The sequence below is a fragment of the Mus musculus genome, chromosome 2, assembly GCF_000001635.26.
Source record: "Mus musculus strain C57BL/6J chromosome 2, GRCm38.p6 C57BL/6J".
Classification (NCBI taxonomy): domain Eukaryota; kingdom Metazoa; phylum Chordata; class Mammalia; order Rodentia; family Muridae; genus Mus; species Mus musculus.
Window position 1 is genome coordinate 106,768,059 of NC_000068.7, and position 27,235 is coordinate 106,795,293.

The 27,235-nt window shown below is 43.7% G+C and overlaps 1 protein-coding gene across 8 annotated transcripts in view; it reads left to right on the forward strand.

Annotated features, from left to right (window-relative positions):
• Mpped2 (metallophosphoesterase domain containing 2) overlaps nucleotides 1–27,235 on the forward strand; it is a 175,181-nt gene that overhangs the window by 74,878 nt on the left and 73,068 nt on the right. For 7 of the 8 annotated variants that reach the window (NM_001143683.2, XM_030252204.1, NM_001356555.1 and 4 more), the window contains one exon: nucleotides 15,575–15,800. In NM_001143683.2, coding sequence (NP_001137155.1) covers nucleotides 15,575–15,800 — 226 coding nt within the window. Of the gene's footprint in view, nucleotides 1–4,876; nucleotides 6,613–15,574; nucleotides 15,801–27,235 lie in introns of those variants that run through there. The other variant, XM_006500394.4, reaches the window with a different exon arrangement.

The window sequence follows — 27,235 nt, forward strand, 5'->3', positions numbered from 1 at the left end:
CTGGAACTCACTTTGTAGACCAGGCTGGCCTTGAACTCAGAAATCTGCCTGCCTCTGCCTCCCAAGTGCTGGGATTAAAAGCATGCACCACCACCGCCCAGCAGGTTACTTTTGAAGAAACTTCTGACCTTTGTTTTCAACATTAAAGAGCCAAGTAATCTTGGCTATTGTTCAAAGAGGAAGTGCAGCTCTCCGTGAGGATCATAATCTCCATTGAAAACAATAAAGGCTGGCGTTTCTGAACTGTGTAGAGATGAAGCTGTCGTTTCAGTAAGCTTGCGTATTATAGCAATTTAGAAAAATCTACCCTGCAAACCTTTGACAAACCACTTTGCTATTTGACAGGAAGTGGGGATTCCTTATTTGTTAAGCCCTTTATCTATTGACACATGAAAGAAAATTTGAGATATTGGTATCCAAATATTGGTATTTTGGGTATTATTGAGGATATTTCATGAATTGTTTTGGAGAATGGAGTAAAGGTTGGAAAACTGCACTGCGGCTGGATCAGGGAGGTTGTTTCCATCGCTTTACCTGCTCTCTGATTAAATGGCCAAACAGATGAATGCAATGAAAGAAAATGGCTGTGAAGGATCACAGAAAGGGCTGAAAGAGAACAGAGGACTGGGTTTGCCCAACTGCCAATACCATGACAAACCCAAGAGCACACTCAGGAGAATCAGACTGGAGGAGGGAAGATTTATTTAGTTCTCTGATCTCAGAGGTTTCAGTCCGTCGTCGTCTTACGCCTCCTTTATCTTGGGTGTGAGCCAGGTAAAATGTCAGGGCAGTAATGGAGTGCGTAGGAGGAAAATTGTCAATTCATGATGGCCTGGGAGCAGAAGGCAAGAGAGGAAGAGGTAGGGACAAGATAGATCTTTCCAGTGCAAATCCCAGTGAGCCAATTCTCCCAACCATGTGCTGCCTCCCAATAACAACACCTTACTGTGAATTCATTAAGAGATTAATCCATTGATCAGGCCAGTGCCTACAGGACCCAGTCACTTACCAAAGGCCCATCAGTTGGCAAGCAAGTCTCTAATGGCTGAGTCTTTAAGAGATATATTAGTTTTAAATAAAAATGGAAAGAGTATCCCAAGGATGAAATGTGAGCTGCCATCAGTATCCAAGGTAAGAGATTTGTTCTTGTATATCATTTGATGTTACCTGCAGAGTGGTAGGTTTTAATTTTAGGAATTCTCCCTCGTGAGTTTTGAATGATCAGTGTTCTTCAGAAACGAGTCTCCGTTTTTCAGAATTGAACTCTTCTGATCTGTAAAGTAAGCTCCGAGAATGATGTAGTATTCAAACACCGACTCCGCCCCTGTGTGACACAGTGGAGGAGGAGAGGATTGGCCCGCAGAAGCAGGCATCCCACGCTGTCACTAGGTCACCTGGTCGACTTAGTACACTCATGGGGTCTTGTAAGGTTTCAGTTTCCCATTCCATAGGAGGAAGGGCTCTGCTAGCTGAGGTCTCCCTGGGTTGGGAATTCAATCATCTCGGCCTCAGAGAAGAGGCGGTCGGCAGCACCCTGCTGCCCCTTGATTTCTCTGTTGGAAGCAAAGGAGAGAGCTAGGCCTGCACGTAAATTATTAGCACAGATTCTTTCATCTGACCCAGTGGCTTGGGGGCCTGAGAAGATGCATCTACATGCCCTGGATGGGCCCAGGCCGTGGCTCGTTTATAAAGAGTGGCCTCCACAAAGCCAGCTGTCAAAACAGCAGTGATTTGCTGGAGGGGCCTAGGGATGAAAACGTTCAGATGAAGAGATGCAATGAGGAAGAAATACAGAAACCTCCCTAATAAATGGCCAGACTATTAGCTCTATCTATTGATTCCACATCTTGAGCTCAAAGGATGGGAACTTTTCTGAATGAGTAATATTGACCAGCCAGAAACAATTGCCTTCTCTTTCAAGCTGCCAGTGAGTGCGTTATTTGTGGCATGTGTTCTCTCTTGCACTTATCTGCCTGCTCACCTTTGCACGCATTCAATAGAATTGAGTCTTTACTGCATTGGCCATCTTTGCTTTACTTTTACCACCAAAAAGATCCACCTTATAACACGTTTTCAAAACCAGATCTAGCTGGGACACTGAGGAAGTGGCTGAGCTGGTAAAGAGCTTCTCGCTGTTCAAGCATGAGGACCTGGGTTCAGATCCCCAGCTCCCGTGTAAAAGCTGGGGCAGCTTGCGGTGCCCTTGGAATCCTATCATTGAGTGGGAGTGCAGAAGTGGAGGACGAATACCAAGGGCCTCCTGGTCAGTCATCCCATCACCCCATCCAACGACTGATTTTTGAACTGAATGAGAGGCACCTTTTCAAAAGAAAACTGTGGTGAGCAACGGAGGCAGACAGTAGTTGCTGACTTCTGACCCCTACACGTGCATACATGCAATATGGATATGCACGCATACAAACATGTATGCTTAGCCCTGTACACACACACACACACACACACACACACACACACACACACACACACATTTAACTGGGTATGGTAATGTAAGTGTAATCCCAGCACTTGGCAGGCTGAAGCAGGAGGAGGGGGTGTTAAAGGCCAGCCTGGGTTGCATGTTGAAACCCTATTCCAAGAAAAAAGAAAAAAAATTGGATTTAGTTTCTTAATCAGCAATTAATCATACATCTCAGGGGGTGTTACATATACATATGGATGTAATTGGTGGCATTCTAGATAGAGTAAGATGTAAGATTTTTAAGACTTTAAGCCCACGTTGAATACAAAATTAAGGTATAAACCAGTTATATCCGGATGATTTCAAGTCAAGGTAGAAATATTCTTTATTATTCATTCACTTGATGGAAAATTATTGAGACCTTCTGGAAATGCAAATACCTCAAAGTCCAGAGTAAGATGGAGAGTGAGCTTTGGTAAAGAAATTCTTATTCTGTGGACTGAAAGCCCTCGAGTTCAAAGTTCAAGAGATGAGTAGAGGAGCAGCTGGTCTGGGCCAGATCCCAGAGAGCCTGCCCCACTACCCCAGGAGTTCGGCTTTTGCCTGGAACATACCCTTGAGGACTTGAGAATAAAGGGGATGAGAGTAATGTGTATGGGGGAGCATACATGATCAAACTTGCATGCCGATAGTTCACCCAGTATAGAACACACTAGGCAATGCACAACCGTCTTACAAAGCTGGGTTCACTTTTGCTAAGGATATCATAACAAGATACTAGGCTGGCAGTTCTAAGCAGTGGATTTCCCAGAGTTCTGGAGGCTACAAACCCAACTTCATACAGAGTTTGGCTCCTGAGTGATCTCTCCCTGACTTGCAGATGGCTGTTACTTGCTGTGTCCCCAGCCTCTCCTATCTATGATTGTACCTCTGGTGTCTAGATCCAGTTCTTCTAAGGATGAAGGCCCACTGTGATGTCCTCTTTAAAGTCCTTGTGATATGTTGAGGTACTCACGGTGAAAGCCTCTTCATGTGAATTTAGGAGGGACAGTTTAGCCCATCCCAGAAATTAGCTGGAATCTGAGAGACTTTCATACTATCTAAAGAGGGTATGGAGCAAGAGGGTAAGGATGCATGTGACAAAGGACAGAAAGTAAATTGTGAGAAACAATTCAAGGCAAAGGTAGGATGTATTCACCCTACTTCAAATATCCAGGAGCAGGAACTGTGGCAGAACCAGGATCACGTGTTCATTAAACTAAGCCCCCCCAAGACACCAGAAAACAGTGAAAACAAAAGAAGACAGGGAGGGATGCGACAGAGACCTATAACCTCCCATTTCCAGAAATGCTTGGCCTAAGAAGACATGACAGACTTTTCTCCAAATACGCTACTGCTGGAGAACATGTGTTGTGTCATTTCGGGAGGGAACTGTGGCATCGGAACATAGAGTTGTTCTAAGGAGACCCTGGGAACAGTATGCCAATGGAACCAACATTCATTTGTGGAAGTCTCCTTAGTCACTCTGATCGTGTGCAGTTCCTGCTCGTAAGAAATAGGTGCTGGTTGAGAGCGGAGGCAGAGAAGCCCTAGGAGAGGAAATAAACACCATCTCTGTCTTCCACGCTGTCTTGTCACTGTCGGCATTGATTAAGATAACCTCCCCTGTGAGGTCTCCTCGTGAGTTTATCCTTGCAGTGCTTCATTACAATTTTGAGTTATAAAAGGGGAAAAGTCAATTTTATCGAATCCTAAATTTGACTCAAAGCCACTTCCTGTCCAGGGTGCAAATTATTAAAATTGATGTAGGATGTGTGTGCGAGGTAATATCCCCCTTCGTAGGCCTCTCTCTAAATTTCAAGATACTCTGCAGAGTGGATTCGATTTTCAGGGTGTGGGGACTCTGAAAAGAAAATAGAATTGTGTATTGATGCCTTCAGAAATATTATTTGATGGCAATAAAATATTCCCTGAAATTCCCTTCAGAGGGGAGAAAATGGAGTTTGTTTTCCGTAATTGCATTTGCTAGCATTCGCTCTCACACTTTCCAATATAAGCCAATTGCAACCTGTGATTTGGTTTTGCTTATTGGCAAAAGTACCATGTAAATTGATCTGTGATGCATTTAAAGAAGACGCTTTGAAAGTTTGGAAATTGAGATGGCTTTTTCTTATTAGATTTCGAGAGTATTAGAGTTCATTTCTATATTTTAGTCTAATGTAATATTAGCCAAATATGTTCTTTTTCAATTTAGTTTTAATCAAGTTCTAGAAGAGCATTTTCATCTAGCCCCAGTGGTGCTGTTAAGGCAGAGACTGCATTTCTACTGTCAGCCTTCTGCTCTGCTGTCTGCAGCCCCACCCCTCAGAAGCCTTGTGTGCCGGAGCCCCGCACTCACGGGCCCCAGTTCTATGTAAGCACAGAAGGACAGCAGTGATTTCAAAACGGGCTCTTTTTTTTTTTTTTTTTTTTTTTTTCCTATTTGCAAGGTTAAGGAGGAGGGAATTTTAAAAGCCACTAAAATAGTTATTTCTCTTAAAAGATATGGCCTTTATGCCTTGTGTTATTTTTATTTAATTTGGTCTTCGCCATGCTTAATGATGTAAAATGCAAACACACGGGATTTGCATTTGTTCCCCTAATTATTCAGGAGAATAATTGCCACTTATTTTATAATCATCACTGGGAGGAACACCTTCCTCTCAGTTGCTTCTGAAAGCTTTTGCAGGGGAAGAGATCCAATATACTCATCAGCTAATCATAGAGCCTTGTCCTAGGCACTTCTGGGTTAATAAAGGAATTCACTGAGCATCGTCTTAAAGGGCTGGGAAGGAAGTAGGAGACACCGCTTATCCCAAATGATGTTACAGTATGCGATGACATGTAGCAGAGTCACAAGCGCAGTCATTGTCTTTTGTGTGTCAGGTATTGTATTCCATCTTTGCTGATTGGGTTCATTTTCACGTCCACTTGTAGGGTAAATCATGTAACTGTCTTTCTCTCCTGATGAGTCATATTAGGTTAAATCGCATGCTTTCAATCTGAGTTTTGAAGGAGACATGTGATGGCCCTGGGCACTTGATCTGGGGTCTGTGTGATTCCAAAGCCTGCTCTCTTTCCTGCCTGCCCGGAACTCATGTTCTCCCACCCTCCGCAGGGATGCACACACACTGATATGACAGTTGACAATGTCTTTACCAATATGTCTTGGTGCTGTCTCACAAAGCCCTGATTTGGATCCATCTTTCTGTCGTGGAAGGAAATAGGTTGAAGTGTCTTTAGAAGTTAGTCCATTCAGATCAAATTTGGCGCAGGTTGTTCCAAATTGTTCTAAACAAGCCAAGGCCCTTGTCTGTAAGGGAAGGCTGGAGAAAATTAACAGTGGGATACACTGCCATTGACTGCTGTTGTCCAGACAGATGGTGCCGATGTGATTGTAGACAGATACCACAATAGCCTCATGTGGAAGGCACAGCATGTTGGGCTGGGTGGCAACTTTGAGATATTATGCACTTGAGAACAAGGAGGCATTAGCCATTATGTATGATACCTAATGGTGTCTGTATATACATATGAGTGTGGATAGTGTGTGTGTGTGTGCGCGCACACGCACATGTGTACACAGGTACGTGTGCATGCTCCATGTAAGTTATGTTGTAGCATAGTTATGGTGGAGACAGGAATGCATATAAATAAGAAGTTAGTGCAGACTGACAACATCTCTGAGATGTGTTCATGGTCTTTAAAAATAGTGAGCACTAATGGCTGCACTCTCGTGGTTTTGCACTTCTCGGTTACGTCACTCATTGTTGGTGAATTGGTGACTGTTCAGGTCAAGAGGGCATCTTGGGGTGATGGAGTAGACTTTTGTCTTCTTTGTGTGGAACAATGCTTGTACCATCTCTGGATCCTTAGCAGTCTCATTATGAAGGAGGCTGAAGAAGGTGACAGGCCTTCTCTGCTGTCTTTGTACACTCCCATAAATCCTCCAGTGGACTGACTGTGAGGCCTGCACTCGGCATTCCTCCCTTCTCCTGGGATTCTGGCTCGGCCCTGACATCATTGTAATCTAGTTTTCTGTGTTTAATATTTCTTAGACTTGGTTTCCCATTGCAAGCATGGAAGAAACCCTAATGCATGAGTTTCAGAGGAGAAGGTAGCAGTCTGAACCTGCTGTGTGGCTCCATCAGCAAGTGAGTATTAACGTGAGAGCTGTCAGGACTTGTGCAAATTAATGGAGCCTGACAGGGGACAGACTGAGGTCAGAGACGGAGCTTGCCCTGACTGAATGTTTCCGTGGTTTTGCAGCTGAGGCAAGTGAGTGCAAATGTGGAGCCAAGAGGGATTCCTGGAGGTCTCTGCATTCACTTAATGCATAGGCAGTGGGCACCACGTGCCAAAGTCTTTCCTGGCCTCAGGAGATGCCATAGCAAATGGTAGCCTCTGCCTCCTTAGAGCTAAGAGTGCTGTCTTCTCACTTCAGGCTGGACCAAGCCTTCCCTTGCAATCCTCACCCAGAGATCACCAAGTGAGAAACTGCGAAGAAAGGTCTCCTCAGGCAGTCCCTGAGCCACATTCCTTTCTATCCTCCTAGCCTCTCAGGTCATTTTTTTTCTGCCTTTCATCCTCCTGCAGAATTTTCTGCTTGGTCAGTTCTCTGGCTTGAGTTTTTCTTACTCATTCCTTAGCAGAATTGTCTTCAGGACCTTGAACATTTTCCGTGGTTCCCCCTGGAATCACCATATTAAAACTATAATAATACTTTTAATCAGGGAAAAGGTCTTCTTCGTATCTGTCCTCTGGGTAGCACGGGGTCCCCTTACACTGCTGATGTGTCGGACTGGTGTTCTAAAACATCTCCTGCCTCTGCTGCAGGAGGGCCGAAGGTTTCAGGAGTGCAAATTCCTGAATTGCAGTCTAGCGCTGTCTCGTCTGTTGTTTAGAAATGAACCAGTGATCATTGTCGTGTATTTAGTGCTAACTGAACTCTTTGTGGTGCTCCTCACAAAGTGAGGGTGGTATCCAGTACAGTAGAACAGAGGGGGAGCCTGAAGGCTGTGCTTGTGACTCAGATCTTCCTGAGCACCCGGGACCACATCACGGTCTCCTGTTCTGATTCCGCCTCTCTTTCTCCTCTTCTTGCTACCGAGTGAGTGTTATGCACTGCCATTCTTATGATGCCGAGAGCCTTGGTTCCTTCATACGTTTTCAAAATCTCTAACTCAGGAGAATGGAGGGGAACGTACCCAGGAACTGGAGACCTTAAAATCTGCTTCCGAACTAGGCTTTCTTTTTACAGATGAAAAACAAGAGACAGCCATGTTGGCTTTGGAGGCTTTTTTCCTGTGCTGTGTGCTCGGGTTTCCCTGTGGCTTTCGCTGATGAAAATACGAGATCACAATCGATTAGCCTTATTTACCAGTTTCTTGATTTAAAATATAGGCCATGGGGAAGGTGGTTTTGTCATTAGCTACAAACTAATGAGCCATTTTGGTTGCCCCATTTCCCATAATCCTTACTCAGGAGGAATGAAAAGTGTCAGGCAAACGCATGTGGAAGGCAGATGCCCTGGAAAAGGGAATTGTTGGAATACCTTCTACAATGATTTATAGCAGAAAAATGGGCTGCAGTTATATGATACTTAATTTTGAGGCACATTAATTTTTATTGAAGGAGTGGAGCAAGCTATCCTGGGACTCTTATTTATCCAGAACTGTACTTGTATGTGATCATTTAACAGTGATACACCAGTGCCCCATATTCTGTTATGTTCTCAGTTACTTGAGGTCATAGGATTGTCCCATTCCTCTCCAGCCCCTAGAGGTGTTTGAGCTTATTACCGTAGACTTCCTGTCTCTTGTGCAAGCTCATTTAGCCAATGAATTTCTAACTTCTGGGGCCTTACATCAAGTAGACCTTCCCTTCCTAGAGGAGGCTCCCATATTCTCTCTCCTGGGAGGTAAAAGAATTATACCAGCAGCTGCAGTTGAATTTAGGGAATGTCTTAAGTGAGCCAAGTTTTGTGTTGTCATAGCATGAGGCTGACATTGCCCCTCATGCCTCATGCAGGAGAAGCCCAAGACGTAGCTAGAGAAGCATCTAGAATGGAGAATGCTGTTTCATGGTACAAATGAAAGGACACATAAAGATTGGAACTTGCAAGTAGATCACCATGGGTGAGCAAATGGCACAGGAAGTCTCTTAACAGAGAAACCTCAGCTAGGGATTGTCACGGTCTAAGAAATTGGGTCTTGTACAGTAAAATTTTAGAAGCTAGATTCTAATCCCACTTGTGTTAACAATATGGATGGTACCTGCATGGCGAAGTGCAGCATCTCCGGTACTGTGTTTCTAGATCCATAGAATGGACTTCGGTGAATTTTGTTCTGGGTTTTTACATTTTTAAATCATTTTTAGATAATTTTTTTTCAAATGTTATGTTAATTCATATAGGAAATTCAAATAACACAGAGCTGTTCTGGTGAACCTGGGAGCAAGTCCTCCCCACAACCCTGTGCTCTTCTCCAGCATCTTGCTCTGTCTAGCTCTGGGGAGACCTTAGACCAGGATGCCAGGCTACCGTGGAGCACTCTCCTGCATCTGTGCTGTGATTCGTTGGAGCCACTTGAGTCCGGGATGCTGTGAGCAGGCACAGGCCCCTTTGTTTACTTTACAGTGAGGGCGTAGACCTGCGGCACACTTAGTTGAAGACCTTCACCTTCACTGATGCTACTGATTCTTTGTTCTTGGCTACACACCCACATAAGGGCATCCACCCGGAAGGCTCTAGAAAGACATCAGAGACACTTCAAGGCTGATTCTTTGTTCTTGGCTACACACCCACATAAGGGCATCCACCCAGAAGGCTCTAGATGAAATCAGAGACACTTCAAGGCTGATTCTTTGTTCTTGGCTACACACCCACATAAGGGCATCCACCCAGAAGGCTCTAGATGAAATCAGAGACACTTCAAGGCTGATTCTTTGTTCTTGGCTACACACCCACATAAGGGCATCCACCCAGAAGGCTCTAGAAAGACATCAGAGACACTTCAAGGCTGATTCTTTGTTCTTGGCTACACACCCACATAAGGGCATCCACCCGGAAGGCTCTAGAAAGACATGAGAGACACTTCAAGGCTGATTCTTTGTTCTTGGCTACACACCCACATAAGGGCATCCACCCAGAAGGCTCTAGATGAAATCAGAGACACTTCAAGGCTGATTCTTTGTTCTTGGCTACACACCCACATAAGGGCATCCACCCGGAAGGCTCTAGAAAGAAATCAGAGACACTTCAAGGCTGATTCTTTTTCTTGGCTACACACCCACATAAGGGCATCCACCCAGAAGGCTCTAGATGAAATCAGAGACACTTCAAGGCTGATTCTTTGTTCTTGGCTACATACCCACATAAGGGCATCCACCCAGAAGGCTCTAGAAAGAAATCAGAGACACTTCAAGGCTGATTCTTTGTTCTTGGCTACACACCCACATAAGGGCATCCACCCGGAAGGCTCTAGAAAGTCATCAGAGACACTTCAAGGCTGATTCTTTGTTCTTGGCTACACACCCACATAAGGGCATCCACCCGGAAGGCTCTAGAAAGAAATCAGAGACACTTCAAGGCTGATTCTTTGTTCTTGGCTACACACCCACATAAGGGCATCCACCCAGAAGGCTCTAGAAAGAAATCAGAGACACTTCAAGGCTGATTCTTTGTTCTTGGCTACACACCCACATAAGGGCATCCACCCGGAAGGCTCTAGAAAGAAATCAGAGACACTTCAAGGCTGATTCTTTGTTCTTGGCTACACACCCACATAAGGGCATCCACCCAGAAGGCTCTAGAAAGAAATCAGAGACACTTCAAGGCTGATTCTTTGTTCTTGGCTACACACCCACATAAGGGCATCCACCCGGAAGGCTCTAGAAAGAAATCAGAGACACTTCAAGGGAGTAAAAGCTGATAAGAGGAATGGAATCTGGATATCCTCCATTTTACTCCTTTGTGAATGAAAGTCCAAGAGATAGGCTGCTAGACAAGAGAAGCAAAGAAGTGGTGTGTTAGGGCAGGGATAGGATGACCTCTAGGGACAGTCTGCCTTACCCCTGGGAACAAGCTACAGGCTTCCTGAGCTTCCTCTCTTTATCCTGAGACAAAGTCGCCTTATTGGTCCTAATAACTCTCATATTACTTACAGGTATTTTGGGTCGTTGTCAGATTCTGCTATAGTTTTCAGAGGCTTCCGTTTCCATCTTCTGTTGAGATTCTTCGAGAGTAACGGTTGTGTGTGGCATCAGGGAGGGATCTGATCTCTGGATGAGTAATGGTTTCTTGGATGGCAGTTGGGAGGGGTAGTTTCCAGCAGCAGCAGCAGCAGCAGCAACAACACAGCTAATAGACATTAGAATGAAGACAACAACCATTGCCTTCAGTCAATAGGAAGATGAGTCACACAGAGAAAGCAACACTAAACACTGGAGTACCAGTAGTAACCTTGTTTTTGCTGACATGCATGTGCTCCATGCAGCCAGCATTTGTCATCATCACCCTGAGAGCAGAGGACATCTGCTCAAAGTCATACAGCTAGTGCACAATGGAGCCTGTGGAGTCCCCGCTCTTAACCCCATGCTCCTCTGCAGCCCATGTGCTACCGGCTTAAAACTGAGTCTTAAGAATAGACATTTGAAAAGCATGGCAAGACAGCACTAGATACTATCTGAAAATTCGGGGAGGGTGAAGGAGGATGTCCTAAGTTAGACAGGGTGCAAAGACATCAGAGGAAGAAGAGAGGGGTGATGCTTGACACGAGAGAAGGGAGTCTAGCAAGCACAGTATCAGCAGCCAAGAGGGTGGAGATTTGCAGAGACAGTGTTGTCGCTGTGGTCAGACCAGCCCAGGAGAGGACTGAGAAGAAGCTTTGCTTTGTCCCTCAGGCAGCTATAAGTGGTGTCCTTCGAGAGCTATTGGAGGATAATAAAAACAGAAGCCAGAATTCCTTGGGTTGTGTATTCCGTATAAAACTCTAGTGACCCATCAGGCAGAGCCAATGTGGGCCAAGCAGAAGCAGCGGTGAGAGCAAGAAGTACTGTAGAATTTGTGAGCATTGCTGGATTTTCTCATTTTCCAGAAGAGGGTGGGAAGCCCTGAAATCATGCGCACACATGTGTGTGTGTGTGTGTGTGTGTGTGTGTGTGTGTGCGTACCCGCATGCGCGCACGAGTGCATGTGTGAGATAGCTTCTGCTTTCTAAATGTTAGTTCATCTTTTAAGAGTAAAATTCAGTTAAGAACTAAACTTGACATATCTGTAGGTTGAATTTATCATATCTGGACTCCTTCCAGAAGTTTCAAAGCAAAATGCTGAAGCATCTTGATTCACTTAGGACCATGTCTGCAGCAGGCATACATACCTGTTTACATGCCAATGGCTGCTTATTCTTACTTCATTGGGATGGGTAAATATAAACTCACAACAAAAGAAGATTCCATAAATAGAGGACTGATGGCCCAAGAAAGAAGATCAAAGCAAGGTGTTCACGGGCAGAGGAGTTTAGTTTAGAGTCCAGTTGTTGCCAGGCGGTTGGTGGTACATGACTAAATTCCAGCACTTGGGAGGCACAGGCACTTGGATCTCTGAGTTCGAGGCCAGCCTGGTCTACAGAGTGAGTTCCAAAACAGCAATGGCTACACAGAGAAAACCTGTCTCCAACAACAACAAAGCAAACAAATGAAAAAGAGTCCAGTTGTTAGAAATATAAGTTGTAACCTAGATGGAATGATGGGGAAGTGGAGGCTAAGAAGCAAAGAGCTCCTTTCTTTCTCCTTGTTTGTCCGTGTGGTTGGCCATCCTGAGAATTGAAGAGAAACAGACAGATTTACAGTGTCTGCTTTGGAGGATAGCAGTGCAGCAGCCGGGAGGGGCTATCGGCCTTCCTATTATCACTCTGTTTTTTTCGGAGGACAGAGTTACACTCTGTAGCCCAGGTTGGCCTGGAACTGTGTCCTGAGTGCTGGCATTGCAGGCCTGAGCTAACACACTCAGCCGTAAATGGGACACAACATGCAGTCTCTGGTTGCTTATCGGTCCGCTATTGATTACCTGAAGCTGTACTCCCAACTGATGGCTGGGATCCCATATTTTATTTACTCATTCATTCATTCATTCATTTGCTACTTACGTAGCATTGTTGCTATACCTCTAATTGACCTCTCCTGTTCTTTTTAGTTCAAAGTGTTCTGACCATAACGTATATATTTTATTACATGTGTACATTTAGCTATATACATGAACATAATGCAAACTTTTGTATATTACATGTATTTATTATATATACACATGAAAATGCTATAGACCACATTGACATTAACTTTCCAACTGTGCATTTAAAACAATATCCACAGTACGTAACCTTTTCATTCCACCTAGAATAATCCTGTCCATCGTTCCCAGGACATTCTAATTCCACTAGTTAGTTCTTTGGGTTCCACAGAGCAAGAACTTTCCATGTTAGGAAAGCAGAATTTGGCCTCGCTCTTTATTCAAGTGGGTCGGCCTAGATGGCCTGATCTGAATAAAATGGATAAAGGCAGGCACCTCTTTGTCTGACAATTTGAAAGTGATGCTATTTGAATACCAAGAAGCTTGAAGCTTGACTGCGGAGCCTTCCAAATTAATCTAGTCTTGTAGGAAAAAAAAAAGAAAGAAAGAAAGAAAGAAAATGCCATCAAGTAACAGGAGATTTGTCAGCTGCCCTGCTTACACTTTTCATATAAAACAGAAAGGTTGGCAGATTATAGACGAAAGGTCAGCTCAGCAAAAAAGAAAATCTGTCAGACAATCTCATAACATAGGTAACCCAGGGCGGAACTTGGAAGCTGCGATTGGATTCTCAGAGAGAGATGAGTCTGTTGGCGGCGTGTAAATATCACCGCCGCTCCTGTGGCTGTTCATTTTGGTGGCTCCTTCTCTAGCGGAGTCGCTGAAATCTGATTTAAAAGACACAGAGGATTCTTGTTTTCCTGAGGAGGATTTACTTCACAGAAGTTTCACCTTTTATTTCTTGTTTGTTTGTTTTGAAGAGCTAAAGCAGGTGAGGGGAGGACTTCATTTGCCCAGTGTCTTAGATTCAACCGTTCTGAACCAAAAAACTAAAAGGAGGGAATAGTGAGAAATGGAGCAACAGCAGCCGTGGCGTCGACTGAATGAGTGTCCGGTGTGCCCAGCATCACCGATAGACGAGCTAGACAGCCACAGTGTGATGTGAACCAGTAGCCAAGGCCCACTCTGGCAGGACCTGCCTCAGGACTCATTGCTGCTCTGGAAAGCATTTTCAGCCTGTTCTGACTTGAGGAACCCAGGCGAATCTGTGGGTGCATGGTCTAACCGCAGTCTGCCGCAGCCTCACTGTAGCAGCAGGAACTGTGCTGGCAACTGGAGGCCCTGTTAATCCCTTTCATCTGTGCTTCAAGTGCAGAATCGTGCAAAAAAGCAGCACCGTTCTAAGGCGTTTGCACACACGTCACGCTCCTAATTGCCCAACTTCCATAAGCACGCCTTTGAGAGTGGCTTCCTTCTTCTACTGCACTCTTCCCCACAGCCCTGCAAATAACTGAGGCCAGAGGTATGTCACACAGCAGTGTGTGCGGCCCTCAGGTATCTCTTGACTCTTGGTCTCAGTGTTTCTGATTCTCTTACTCCACAGAATCATTTACTACCATTGCTTTCACCTTCTCTCAAGCTTTCCCGTTACAGCACACGCTATATATGCAGTTTTATTACCCTTAGAAACTGAAAATCCAGAGCTGAAGAAAAATTGCAATGTTATAAAACGTCACCACTGTCTCAGAGAAACCCTTGTGCTAGCAGCTGCCTGTGCTTCAGGCTGCTGGCATGGTGGAAACTCTCCACTGCAGTCTTTATAGATTGCTCTGCTGAAACCCAAGTGTCAATGGCAGAAGTTACTACCACTCCCAACTAAAAGTCTCTTCCCACTAAAGCTTCCTTAATTAAATCATCAGCTCTGGCTTGCTGGTAAGGATCAATTCTTACTAGAGTATTCTTTCCTGCTCAGGGTAACCTTAATTCTTCCCAGAATGGCAGCCAACATTAATTTTGCACTGGACCCAGGAGCCTCAGCAAGGTGGAATTATATGTGCCTCCGTCCCACCCTTATTTTCACCCCCAAATAAAATAAAATGAGCGATAGTCCATCGGCGAGGCTTGAGGGATGGGTAGGGAAAGGATTAATCTGAGGATGGGGATGGCTGCCTGGCTCTATCTCCCCTTGGAAATTTGGTTCTTATAGCATCACCGTGAGTTATTAATATGTATGACCTGTACTTTATTCAAACATTATAAATCTATGCAGGAGTCTGGTGTTTGGGTTTTCCTTTCTAGCTTTCATTCTTCTTCCCAGAATTATCTCATTTCGATCGGGAAACTTTTGCATAAAGAGTGCACGCCGAGAACTCACATTTCCATAGCATAAATATTAAAGGGGAGTTAAGCTTTACAGTTTCTTCTCCCATCCCGATGGGAGGAAAGTTGGCCTTCCAGTCACCGGCCCTTAATAGTGTTCTGTTTACTCAGAAGCCAAAAGGTAAATGTAAAATTAGACTTGCATTATGGCATTATAGGTTCCTTATCTGGACTTAGGATGCACTCTTGAATGCTTTGTTTGAAGGGTATACTAAAAATCTAGCTCATATGCGTGCTGTTAAAAATACTTGGTTGTCTTAATTTATTGAGAACCAGGCTGAGTCCAAGCCTTCTCTTTAGGATCATGGTCAATCTTTACAAAAAAAAAGAACAAAATCCTGGATAATTGTGTATGCAGTCACCACGATGGATCTGTGCAGAGACTCATCACTGTGGCTCTGTAAAATCTAGAAAGAAATGGAGCTGGAGAGCTTGGCGCCTTCTTAGCAGCTGTTTAGCTTCATGGAGCTTCCTGTTTCCCGGTTATTTTCATTTTTGGTAGCATAAAAGAGTAGCCATAAATTTTGGTTTACATGGAAATAGAAGGAAATGTGTGAGTACTTCATTCGGGTGAGCTGTCTGCTGATCACAGTCTTGGCTGTTGTATTTTGTGATGGGAAATGAATGTGCTAATTGGCACTTTTTTTTTTCTCTCCTTCTTGTTATTACAGGAAACCTGCCATATGAATATAAAATTGTGATTGCTGGGAATCATGAACTGACATTTGATAAGGAATTCATGGCAGACCTCGTTAAACAGGACTACTACCGTTTCCCTTCTGTGTCCAAATTGAAACCAGAGGACTTTGACAATGTTCAGTCCCTCCTGACAAACAGTATTTACTTGCAAGATTCAGAGGTAACCGTGAAAGGATTCAGGATATACGGTGCACCCTGGTAAGTGCTCATTCAGCAGGTTTCCTCTGTTTTCAAGTTGGGAACAAAAAAACAAAAGAAAACAAAAAACAAGAAACAACAACCAAAAAAAAAAAAGAAAAGAAAAACCCATCTTTGGGACTTAGCTGCTTTCCATGAAAATGAATAAATAGGTTGGAAGGAAAGGCTGTTGGTTCATTGGCAACCAAACACATCATCTGGTCCCACTGTAAATCACAGTATTGGGTATTTTCATCATCAAACAGACCCCTTTAGGTAACAAAAACGAAATTGAAGCTTTAGTAGACATATATGTAGTTAAATGACTGGAGCTCTACATGTATCTGTGCAAACATAAACTTGCCAAAGACTAATCTGTTAGTCTTGACAGATTTAGCTACTCTGAACATTCCATGAGAGTACTTCCCCTTTCAGTTTGTACGAAAGCAGTCCTGAAATACTTTGCATATAGGTCAAGCTTTCTCAAGTCTCTGTACACATCAGACTGGTTCTGTGAAGATAGCTTTTGAAATCTAGTCTCTAAGACCTCCCTGATTCTCCTCTTTTAGAGAAACCCCAGAAATCAGTGTTTTTATAAAGGCATTCCAGATGAGACAGATGCTCAGGCACTTTGGAGGTTGTTGATTGACAGTCCAGTACTAGAAGTCTAGAACTGTGCTCTGGAATGCATGCTATGGGCCCCACGGTGGGACTCTGGATCTTGGTTTTCATTGCCAGGTTTTAAAGGAGTTACTCCATGTTGCTGAGCCTTAGATTTTGTACCTTTAAAATGGTGAGAATAAATAGTACCTTTTATGAGGTCATTGAAGGGTTATGTAGGTAGCACATGGAATGGATTTAGAAGCAACCCTGGTAATTGGCTTACGGTAATATTTACTACTTTCCTGTTCTTGGCTTTACCACCGCGATGTGGGGTGGACTTGAGAAAGTTACTTAGCCCAGACCAATGTTTTCATCTCTGAAATGAGAATGTTTGACTGGAGATTATCTGTATCGGACAATTCCAAGATTACCTGTGAACCTTGAGTAGACGAACTAAACCTTCCCCGCCCCTGCTGGAAATCCCCCAAGACCTTTGCTACAAGCTGGGACAGCTGCAAGAGGAGTGGCAGAGCAGGCTCCCGTTGTCTCTCAAGTCTTTTTCCCCTGACTAATTGGAATTCATAGGGGTAATTTATAGAGGGTGTGGGAAGTACATTTTGTTGCAACCTGACAGTGACTGTGAGTTCCTCATTAACCACCATACATGGGCTCTGTTCTAAGTCTGCTGTTGTATCAACTGTCTAATTGTCTAATTTGTCTAATTTAGTCTTTAGTGTTCTTGAAGGATTTAGGTACCAGTGTACCATTTAGCAAATAAGCAAACTGAGGCACGAAAGGTTAAGACTGCTTAGGAAACCATAGGCAATGAGTGGTAGCCCTACTACCTTGCCATTGTGCCTGACTCCAGGGAAAGTAGTGTGGCCAAGGGGTTGAGTAGCAATGGAAGTGCTGGTGGTAGTGTGATAGTGTTTATAATTGCAGGTCTAGTTAAATTGGACTCTATTAAAATCCATCCATTTATTTTTATGTGTGAGAAGATGGCAGAAGGTAACAGGATGAATAGCATACATACATCCTGTTAAGCTGTGATCAAGAGTGATCTCAGTGTGAAACAGGGTGTTGATATGGGTGGTTTGGGACACGGAGCAGGATGGGAGCTTTTTCCACTTCCTGATCCAATTCTTAATACAATCCAATACTGAAGAATGACCTCTGGTTGTCAGAGAAGCTCAGCATTCTGGTTAAAATCACTTCTTCAACCATGTCTAGTGTTTTTGAACAATCTACAAAAGGCACAGGACATTGGGTTGTTCACAGTCAATGCTTTCAAAGGTCCCAGATCGCTAATCTCCGAAACAATGACAGAAAGATAGAAAAAATATTTCCCATGGTTTAAGCTGATTTAAATCTGCTTAGGGAAGAACGAGTTAAACAAAATTATAGCTGTGATGTAATGGGTAATGGTCAGAATCCCAAGGCAGACCTTGAATTATCTCAAGATATGAAAACATATCTGGTAGTTGGTAAGTTGAAATATGGGGTGTGGTGGGATATGACCCCATCTAGGTGGTTGGTTCATGCTGCAGAAAAAGTTTATATCAGAACTAGATTACTGTCATTTATAATTTTTAAAAATAATTTAAAAATTTTAATAATTCAGTATTAGAGAAGGTAATAGTCAGAAACTAAGCAAAATTATTGTGTCTTAAAATGTTGTCCTGAAAGGCCGGGCGTGGTGGCACATGCCTTTAATCCCAGCACTTGGGAGGCAGAGGCAGGCAGATTTCTGAGTTAGAAGCCAGCCTGGTCTACAGAGTGAGTTCCAGGACAGCCAGGGCTACACAGAGAAACCCTGTCTCAAAAAAAAGAAAGAAAGAAAGAAAGAAAGAAAGAAAGAAAGGAAGGAAGGAAGGAAGGAAGGAAGGAAGGAAGGAAGGAAGGAAGAAAGGAAGAAAGGAAGAAAGGAAGAAAGAAATGTTGTCCTGAGATAGTTCCTTGTAGTGTGTATTGAGAATTTTACAAACAGACAGACTTGACCCCTTTGTTCCTGCTGCACTTTCTTTACAAAGAAGAGACTCTGTGGGTAGGATCTGGTATTCTGAAGGAGGGATTTGTCCCATCCACTGAGGTTATTGGTACTTTGGTTTTTGACAAAGAATCGGATACTGGTGAAGGAGAGGTTTCCATTTCACCCTGTTCTCCTGAGACATCAGTTTCACTGTGAAAATGTTCTGTTTAAACGGCTGTTCCCAGGGTTGTCTCAGAGATCTCTGCCTGAGCATTTCTGTGCGTGGAAGCCCATGTGTCCCATCTCTACCACATACTCCCTGGGGCTTCGGATGAGTTCATCTGTCTTTGCTTTGGTTGGTTTTTAACCAAATTCCTCTGTTTTCTCATCTTTACAGTATCATTTCCCTCACAACATAAACTTTATGTACCCACAGTGTAGTGAAGACCCCTCAAGCCAAGAGTTAGTATTTGAGAAGTGTAGCTGTCACCATGAGCAGTGGCGCATTGATCCTTTCTGTCAACTTCCGGAGACTTTACACCAGGAGTCAGAGGGATGCGTTCTGACCCTGGTTCAGCCTCTGCTGATTGGATGATGCTAGATGAGACCCGTGTCTTCTCAATTTAGCACATGAAACAGAAGAAAAGATGTTTGTTTCATTCTTCAACCAAATAGATGTTCACCGAAGTTAGAATCTTCAAAGATAATACATATTGGTAGGCCTGGTTATTTTAATGCCTTACAAATTTTTAACCTCTTTTACTATTAACATTTTACATAGGAGTAAAATTTGAGGGAAATTACATCATAACTAGTTCTTTTCTCATTTCAGGGGTTAAGGTTGTTTCATTGCTATTGTTTCTCTGAGATTTCCCCACAGGTAAAAGCCTCCTCTATAGTCTAATACATATTCCAAAATAGTAGAAACTAGTTAATTTACACTTCCATGATTTCCAGCAAATTTTTTAGAGGAAATGTTCAGATATAAGTTGATATTACTGTCGGTGGTTTTCATTCAAAAACAAAAATCAAAACAAGAACTTTTACCCGAGCCATTTTCCATCCTGCCATCCCAGGTTTCACAAAAGCAGGTGCCATCAGACTGAGGAAATTGCTCTAACTCTTGAAATTTAAAAGTATAAAGATAGGGTGTCTGATTTTTTTTATTTTATTTTTAATTTTTTTTTTTTTAGAAAGTGTGCTTAGTGTGCACAAGGCCTCAGGGTTTTGTTCTGCAGCATCACCTTCCCTATAAAATAAAATAAAGTGATTGTTAGATGGTTTAACTTCAGAAAAAGAATATACATCTGCTTTCACTGTGTGCTTCTAACTCGTGTCACAGCTGAAAGCTTCCCAAAGACTAAAGAGAATACTGTTCCGTCCTGGTTTACAACTAACTGGGAATTTATCTACAGAAAATAGCTTGCAACACATCTCAGCATTCCTGTGTGTCTCCAACTGCAGTGTGCCATGCACTCATTATATCTCCAACGAAGAGGACTGGGATGTGATTTGATGGGGCTGAGAAAATTTAGTGTCCCAAACAGCAGAGGTTGTAAATCAATCTGGATGTTTGTCTGGAAGAGGGACTCCTTGAAGGGATGGAAAGTCCAGATGAGTTTTTCGGGGAGCTTCTTGCCCTCAGGGGAAACTTGGCAGGAACACAGTTTTCTGTGTTCTATCTAAATTTCTTCACCATCTTCTCCCATCAGCCTAAAGGAAAGCAATCAGGCATGTGCTTTAGATAACTCGTTCATAGGATTTTTCTTAACTTCTGCCGTCATTTCCTTTTGTCCCTTTTGGGAGACAGAAGAGAGGGATTGCGTCATCAGGCAGCCGGGCCAGCTTTGAAAGGTCACAGGCTTTCCATGCCTAGTGTTCACGCTTGGCCTCCAAGATGAACCTCCATTGCCTCTTTGTGGTTGCCCTCGGCAGCATTTTTCCCAAAGACAAAGAAGAGAGAGAGAAGAAGAAATTCTAATCTGTCCAATATGAGTCCGTGTAATAACTAACTGCTTGTCAGTTCATACCAAAGGGGACGTGGGATTTTGTATTCTTCACATTTTTAATTACTGAACCTGTATCCAGCCTTTTAATGCAAGTGGGCTTCAGTTTAAGTTTCACTTAGAACAGGCTGTGAAAATCAGCTGCGTCTTCTTTTAGCAATCTCATGATAGCAAGAAGATGCTGTGGGGGAGGGAGGGAGGGAGGGAGGGAGGGGAGGGGAGGAAGGAAGGAAGGAAGGAAGGAAGGAAGGAAGGAAGGAAGGAAGGAACCAACCAAACCCACACTTACTAAGGGATAAGCAACCCCTGCTGTAAGAAGTAGACTGACCCTGGCCGCAGCCTGGAATGCTCAGACTCGAGCTGTTATCTTGTTCCTTGCTGGCCTGCACCTTACTCCTCTTGCACAAAACCAGCCTCCACTAGTATTTAATGAACATGAATGGGGCTTTCCTATGTCCGGGAATTTGATCTCTCAAATCAAAGGGGTCAGGAACAAAGACCTCCTTTTTCACGTTAGAATGGACACAGGTGTAATTTGTCAGATTTAGTAACTGTGGAGGAAGTGCCCTAACTTCTACAGCAGGAAAATTAGATCAGGCTCAGGCCTGGTCATTCTAAAATGGCCAAAAGAGGAAGAGAGTGCCCACTGCCCTTCATTTTCAAAGGAAGCATGAGCCTGGATGTCCCTCCCTCCTCTGTTCCTTTCATTTGGCATCATAAACACATTGAGTTCATTCATTCATTTAGATGTAATTTCCTCTGCCTTTCTCTAAGCCAGAGTTAAGTGTCCTCCCCACTCTGTGGCATCAATAATTGTGTGTACACCAATCGCTACAAGGTTGCCTGGGTAGTCTTGTTCTGATCAGGGCGACAGGGCTTTATGGTTAGGCTGTCAGAAAAGCTTCAGATGTTTTTACTTCCAATTATAAGTTCTGTAATGCATCGTGCATTTTGCTGACAGTCTCCAAGTTCTTGAAATAGTGAACAAATTAACAGCAGATATTGAGTGAGAGGATTAGAAAGCCAACTGGCAACTCACGATGGAGCTCAGATACAGGAATTGGGTGCAATGGGCTTGTTTATTTTCACAGTCGTACTTTGTAATTAACTTAGGCAAAGAAAGAAGGAAGGAAGGAGGGGAAGGAAGGAAGGAAGGGAGGGAGGGAGGGAGGGAGGGAAGGAAGGAAGGAAGGAAGGAAGGAAGGAAGGAAGGAAGGAAGGAAGGAAGGAAGGAAAAGAAAACTCATGTCTCCATGTTCAGCAAGAAAGTCTGTTTGCAGATTGTAAATCACTGTTGGTTGCACACACTGTTTGCAGGGGTCCCCGGCTTTTATTTAAGAGAATTCCAAAAGATAATGGCACACACATACAAATCGGTGGTGTGTGTGTGTGTTAAACAAATATGCACTCTGCTTTTACATGATTCTCTTTAAAGGCCCAGGCTAACATTTCATTTTGCTTGGCTCCAGGCCCACAGGCGCAAACCTATGGCCATTCTGCTGAGGTGTAGAGTTACAGAGCTCTGTTTACATTATTGCCTGTTTCAGAATGCAGCTGACTGCTCTTAAAGCCACACAGGATCAGATTCACTTCTGGTCTTAACAACTGCCTTATTTATTTGAAAAAAAAAAAAAAAAAGGACAAAGCAAAACCAGTTGGCTTTGCTTCCTACCTCCCATAGATAGCCAGTTCAGCACAGTAAATACCACCTCCAAGGCCAGTTTATGCAGTGTGTTGTGTTGGATCCCACTCAGACCTTTCTGCCAGCAGTCCTAACCAGCTTGTCTCTGGATCCTCTCCTGGTTGGAGCCTTTATGGGAAGGGGGCTAAAGTATGATCTGTAGCATTCCATTAGGCTTCAAATCCATTGCAGTCGCAATTTAAATCTTTGCTTGGATGTGGCTGCGCCAGTAACTCAGCAAACAGCATGGATAGACTCCCATTTAGAAGGTAGTATTTCACTCAGACTTGTCTCATTTGGGCCACCTAGAAGTTTTCAAAATCACATCATCACTCACAAGAGTTAATCAGACCCAAGATTTCCACGAACTGATGTGCTGGGTGGTGTTCCGCACTGTTGCATTTGGGCAGAGTCCAAGTTAGGTCAGAAGGTGACTTGCTCAGAGTCCCAGAGTCACTATGAGAAATAGGTTCCTTTGCCAAGCCTTTTACATTGGGATAGTCCAGCCCGGACATCCATCCTTAGGCTGAAGGAACTCAGGCAGTGACCATTCCTCTTTATCTTTGAAGGCATGGCTGCTCCCATTTAGTTGTAAAAAAGGCTGTACATTACATTAATCCGGGCCACATTCCTCTTCAGGGACTCTCATGGGATTAAGTGTGTTTATGGAGAAGGGCAATGGGAGAGTTGAGAAGAGAGAAATGACCTGGTATCTACGGCATGCTGTGCTTCAGAGAATGAGGGATTTGGAAAAGAAAAATCTTTGTCTCAGCATGCTGCATGGCATTCTGGTCTTTCAGCTTTGTGGACGTCCTGCATATACCACAGATCGGGAGCCACAAGCCCATCTCTTGTGGCTGCCTCTCCTCCTAACTTGACCTTCTGTAGCAAGAAGGGTAGAGGTGGCTGGGGATATGTCTCAAGTGCTCGTCTGGTGGCATGAACTCCCGTGGAAATCAGGTTGATGTGGGATACTAGAACGACCTGAACCATGTCATTCAGGTTTGGCTGAGCTGGTGGGCAGCTGGGTGTCCTCCTATTCTTCATGTTACAGTCATAGGCTCCTCCTCCTAATCCAGAGTAGCTGCTGGCAAATAAAAGGAGTTTCTAATGTGGCTTCAAGCTCCACAAATGCAACAGTGACTAATCAGCTTTGTTCTCTATGCTAACTCTAGGCTAGCTTAGTGCAGACCTACTGAATGCTCAGTCCATATTGAATGAATAAATGCATGAGTGAGCAAACAATACAATGGAAGCAGAGAGATGAGCCAAAGGGTTACACCAATGAGATAGCAGTTATAAGAAAAATGCTTCCAATAAAAGTCAGGCAGAAGCCAGACAGTGGTGGTGCACACCTTTAATTCCCGCACTTGGGAGGCAGAGGCAGGTGGATTTGAGTTTGAGGCCAGCCTGGTCTACAGAGCAAGTTCCAGGATAGCCAGGGCTATACAGAGAAACCAAACCCTGTCTTGAAAAAACAAAATAAGAAAAAAAGTCAGGCAGAATGTATGGAACAGAAGACCAGAGAATGGAACAACAAAGTGAAATCAAACAAAGCTCTAAGCTGTGCCCCAAGCCTTCAAGAGCAGATCTGGACCTTCCTGGACCGTGGGGAATGTGGAGAGCGCAGTGTGTCCCTGGGTGAGCATGATGTCACAAAAGCAAGGGAAAGGGAAAGGCAAACTTGACTTTAAGGCCCTATGGATTTCACAGAACATCTTGGTAAGCCATATTATTCTTTCTTGCCTCAGATACCTCACTCCAGGTTGTGAGTGGTGAGAGAACGTGCTAGTACCCTTAGAGGATGTGACAGGGCTTCATTCAAGAAGGACAATGCAAAGTTGATATTGTTGGGAATCTGGACCAAGCAGACTCAGAACTTCCTCTTGATAATGAAAAGGAGTCACAGATGCCTGCTTGGTGGCTGGATTCTTTATGGTAGAGCACGGAGATCTTTACTATTCACTTTTGAGGTATTTGATAGGTGGAGAGTTCTTCGTCTGTGCTCTGAACTCTAAATGTAGGTGACTTTTTTCTAGAGTGTACCCCTTAGTAAGCTATTCAGGTCCCTTGACAAGCTCAGTCCATGCCAGCATGCGTACCACTCTATGCTCTCCCCTGTAGCTCAAATGTGCTCACAGATCAGACCAGGTAACTATGTCGGTTGCTTTAACACTCCTGATGGTCGGCGATGAAGGTGAGCTGGGCCTCCTTCCAGGCATTGGAGGTTGCTCTGCCACCTTTTCTCCCTGCCAGTTCACTCCACTGCCTTGCCTCTGCATAACATCACCACAGGACGTTTGTTTGTAAGCCCATGGGAAGTTTGGTAGAACACAAGCTCAACTGTGTCATGTTCAAGGGCATATCCCTGCCATTGAAGACCTTGTTGAAACTGAGCTAAGCCCTACTTGTTGGTTCTCTCTTCTCTTAAACCATCTGTTCCCCAGGCTAACACTTCTGGGGAACTTAACAGGAGGACACAATACCCTGAAAACTTAGCTCCATATGTCAGTCATAAGCAGGCAATGCCCAGTCTACTTGCCAAATGGGGGAGGGAGACAGTTCTGTAAAATTGTGCAGGCTCTGGCTTTCAAGAGTCTGTCCTAGCAAGCATGCATCTCGGTTTTATCAGTTAGACCTTGATAAATGTATCATCCAATCACTGAGCCATAACTGAATTTGTCAGATTGGCATGCAAACAATAACTGTCAGGTATGGAGCATCACCTACATGTCCGTACTTTGTATAGCATGGGTTTAAACTTGGTCATGTCTCTATAGATGTGCCATTATCACTGCCCCTTGAAAAAAACTACAAGACTGAGCATTAGAGACGTTAAATAATTCACCTAGTGATCCTCACTTCACAAAGGACGGGAAATCCCAAAAGTCAGACTCCAGTCTGTGTGGTCCCGTAGCTTTTTATTCTTTGCCTGTCCTGTAGTCTTCATGGGATTTATAAGAGATTGTGTTTGTCAACCTCCTGGTACTCATTAAATGATAAATAAAGTATAGGGTTCTTCCCCAAACTGAGAGTTTTTAGTTCTGTGATGGCTGGTGTTATTTTTTGTTTGTTTGTTTGTTTGTAGATGGTCAAAGGAGATAAATAGGAAATTTAATTCAATAAAATGCTTACCCCTCTGTGAATGTGTGGGAGACAGTCAGACAGACAGACAGACACACACACAGAGAGACACAAAGTGGGGGAGGGAGAGTTTTAAGAAGAAGTAAATATTGTCCACTTCCTCTGGCATGACAAGTTGCTTATGATCTGGGTAAGTGGAAGCCATTTAGGAAAGGAACCTTGTATATTGGCTGCATTTGGTTCAAAAGCATGGAAGAGTGACTAGATGGCTATTAGATGAAGACAAATGGGACAGTTTTAAGGTCACTGAAATGGAGTATCATTTTCAATGTATGAGTAACACTTAGCAGTGTGTCCTCACCCAGGAAAGATAAAAGTAATGTTGGATTGTGACTGTAAATTCAGTGTGGACCGTTCCGTGAGGGCTGTTCCTGCTCAAGGCTAGTGGCGAATTTGCAAGCCACTGAGATAGCAGAATGCGTGGATTCTGCACAAATCAGGGACGATGAGCCAAGAAAAAAACCTGCATTAACTTGGGACGGGATGGAGGACTGTTCAAATGTTAGAATAGATTATCTGTTCAAATACAAACATAGTTACTGTGACTAACAATAGCCATGTATGCCAGCTGCATTAAAAAAAAAAGGGGGGGGGGGACAGGCCATTAGAAGAAAAGCATCTGCTGTATATCACAGCTGATTACAGGAAATGAATCTAAGATAGATTCTCCCCAGGTGGAAAAAAAAATCGGAGACAGTGTCTGAGGAGTAGGTGATATTGACTGGTTAATTTAGATACTGTAGGCATGATGGGTTGACAAGGTGAACCACAGATGGAAAAGGTAGAGCTAACATTTCATAGGAATTTACAGTAAATCGACATTGAAGACCAAGCAAGACTAGTGCACTTTTAAGGGCCCAGTCAGGTAGAGATCCACCCACTGATTCTTTGTGCCTTCCTGATTCTGGTTACCCATATCCTGGCATGCACATGAAACTGAGACAGCCAGCTGCCACCAGGATAAAGAACTGCTAGCCACTGTTTCCTTCCTGACTTTGAAATATAGTTTGTATTCAAATTCTGGGCTCTACCCATCTTAAAGGTAATCTCTTTCAGTATTCTGATTTTCTCTCCCTGGCTCCCAGTGCTTGGGGGTGATGGTAGGTAGCCTGGGGCACCAAGATTCTAGATGGAGGATAGCTGCAGACCAACAGTAGGGGGAAGCTGTAGTTAGGGCTTCTGAGTTCTTGCATGTGTGTGTGTGGGGGGGGGGGGGGAGGGCATGTGTATTGGTGCATGTGTGTACATGCTTACATCTCCTTGGTAGGCATGCAAATGGGTCCCACAGCAGAGATTGGGCATCTTCCTTGATCTCTATCTATTGCTGAGCCTAGCTAGAGCTCACTAAGTCACTGGTCTCAGCTTCCTGAGTACTAAGAGTACAGAAGCCACCAAACCTGCACACTTTTATGTGGGCTCTGGAGATCCATCACTCACTGGTCTTCATGCTTGCACATCAAATGCTTTTTTTAATCCCCTGAGCCCATGCCAGGCCCTGGCCCCTGTTTTTTATTGCAAATCAGGGGGGTAGAGGTGCGGCTAGTTTGTAAGCCACACAGACTTAGCACTTCGAAGATTGATATTTAAGAGTTTCCCTTTGAATTGATTTTGCCTGCTGTCACAATAAACAGGATAACTGAGTTATTGATGAAGCAGAATAAAGATCACTAGAGAATTTCCATTCCCCATTTCTCATTCAAAGTTTTGCACCGAATACTCTTAGAAAATGGCATCAGAAAAAAAAAATCTTTGTTTTGCACATAAGAAAAAAATAGTGGAGTGAAAAAAGTAAAGAATCAATCTAGGATGCTGTGTGGTGACTGCGCCTCAACAGAGCTGTTTCCAATGCTTTCTATGTTCATTTATTCCTTTGTGTGAAGGTCAGAGAACTTGTGAGAGTCTATTCTCTTTTTCCACCATGTGAGTCCAGAATGGAACTCAAGCCCTTGACTTGCTGAACTATCTCACCAGCCCCAGGGCTGTTTTGAATGGTGCTCCTCTAGAATGTTATCATTCCAGATGGTCAATGAGTATTACTACTACTATTGATGAT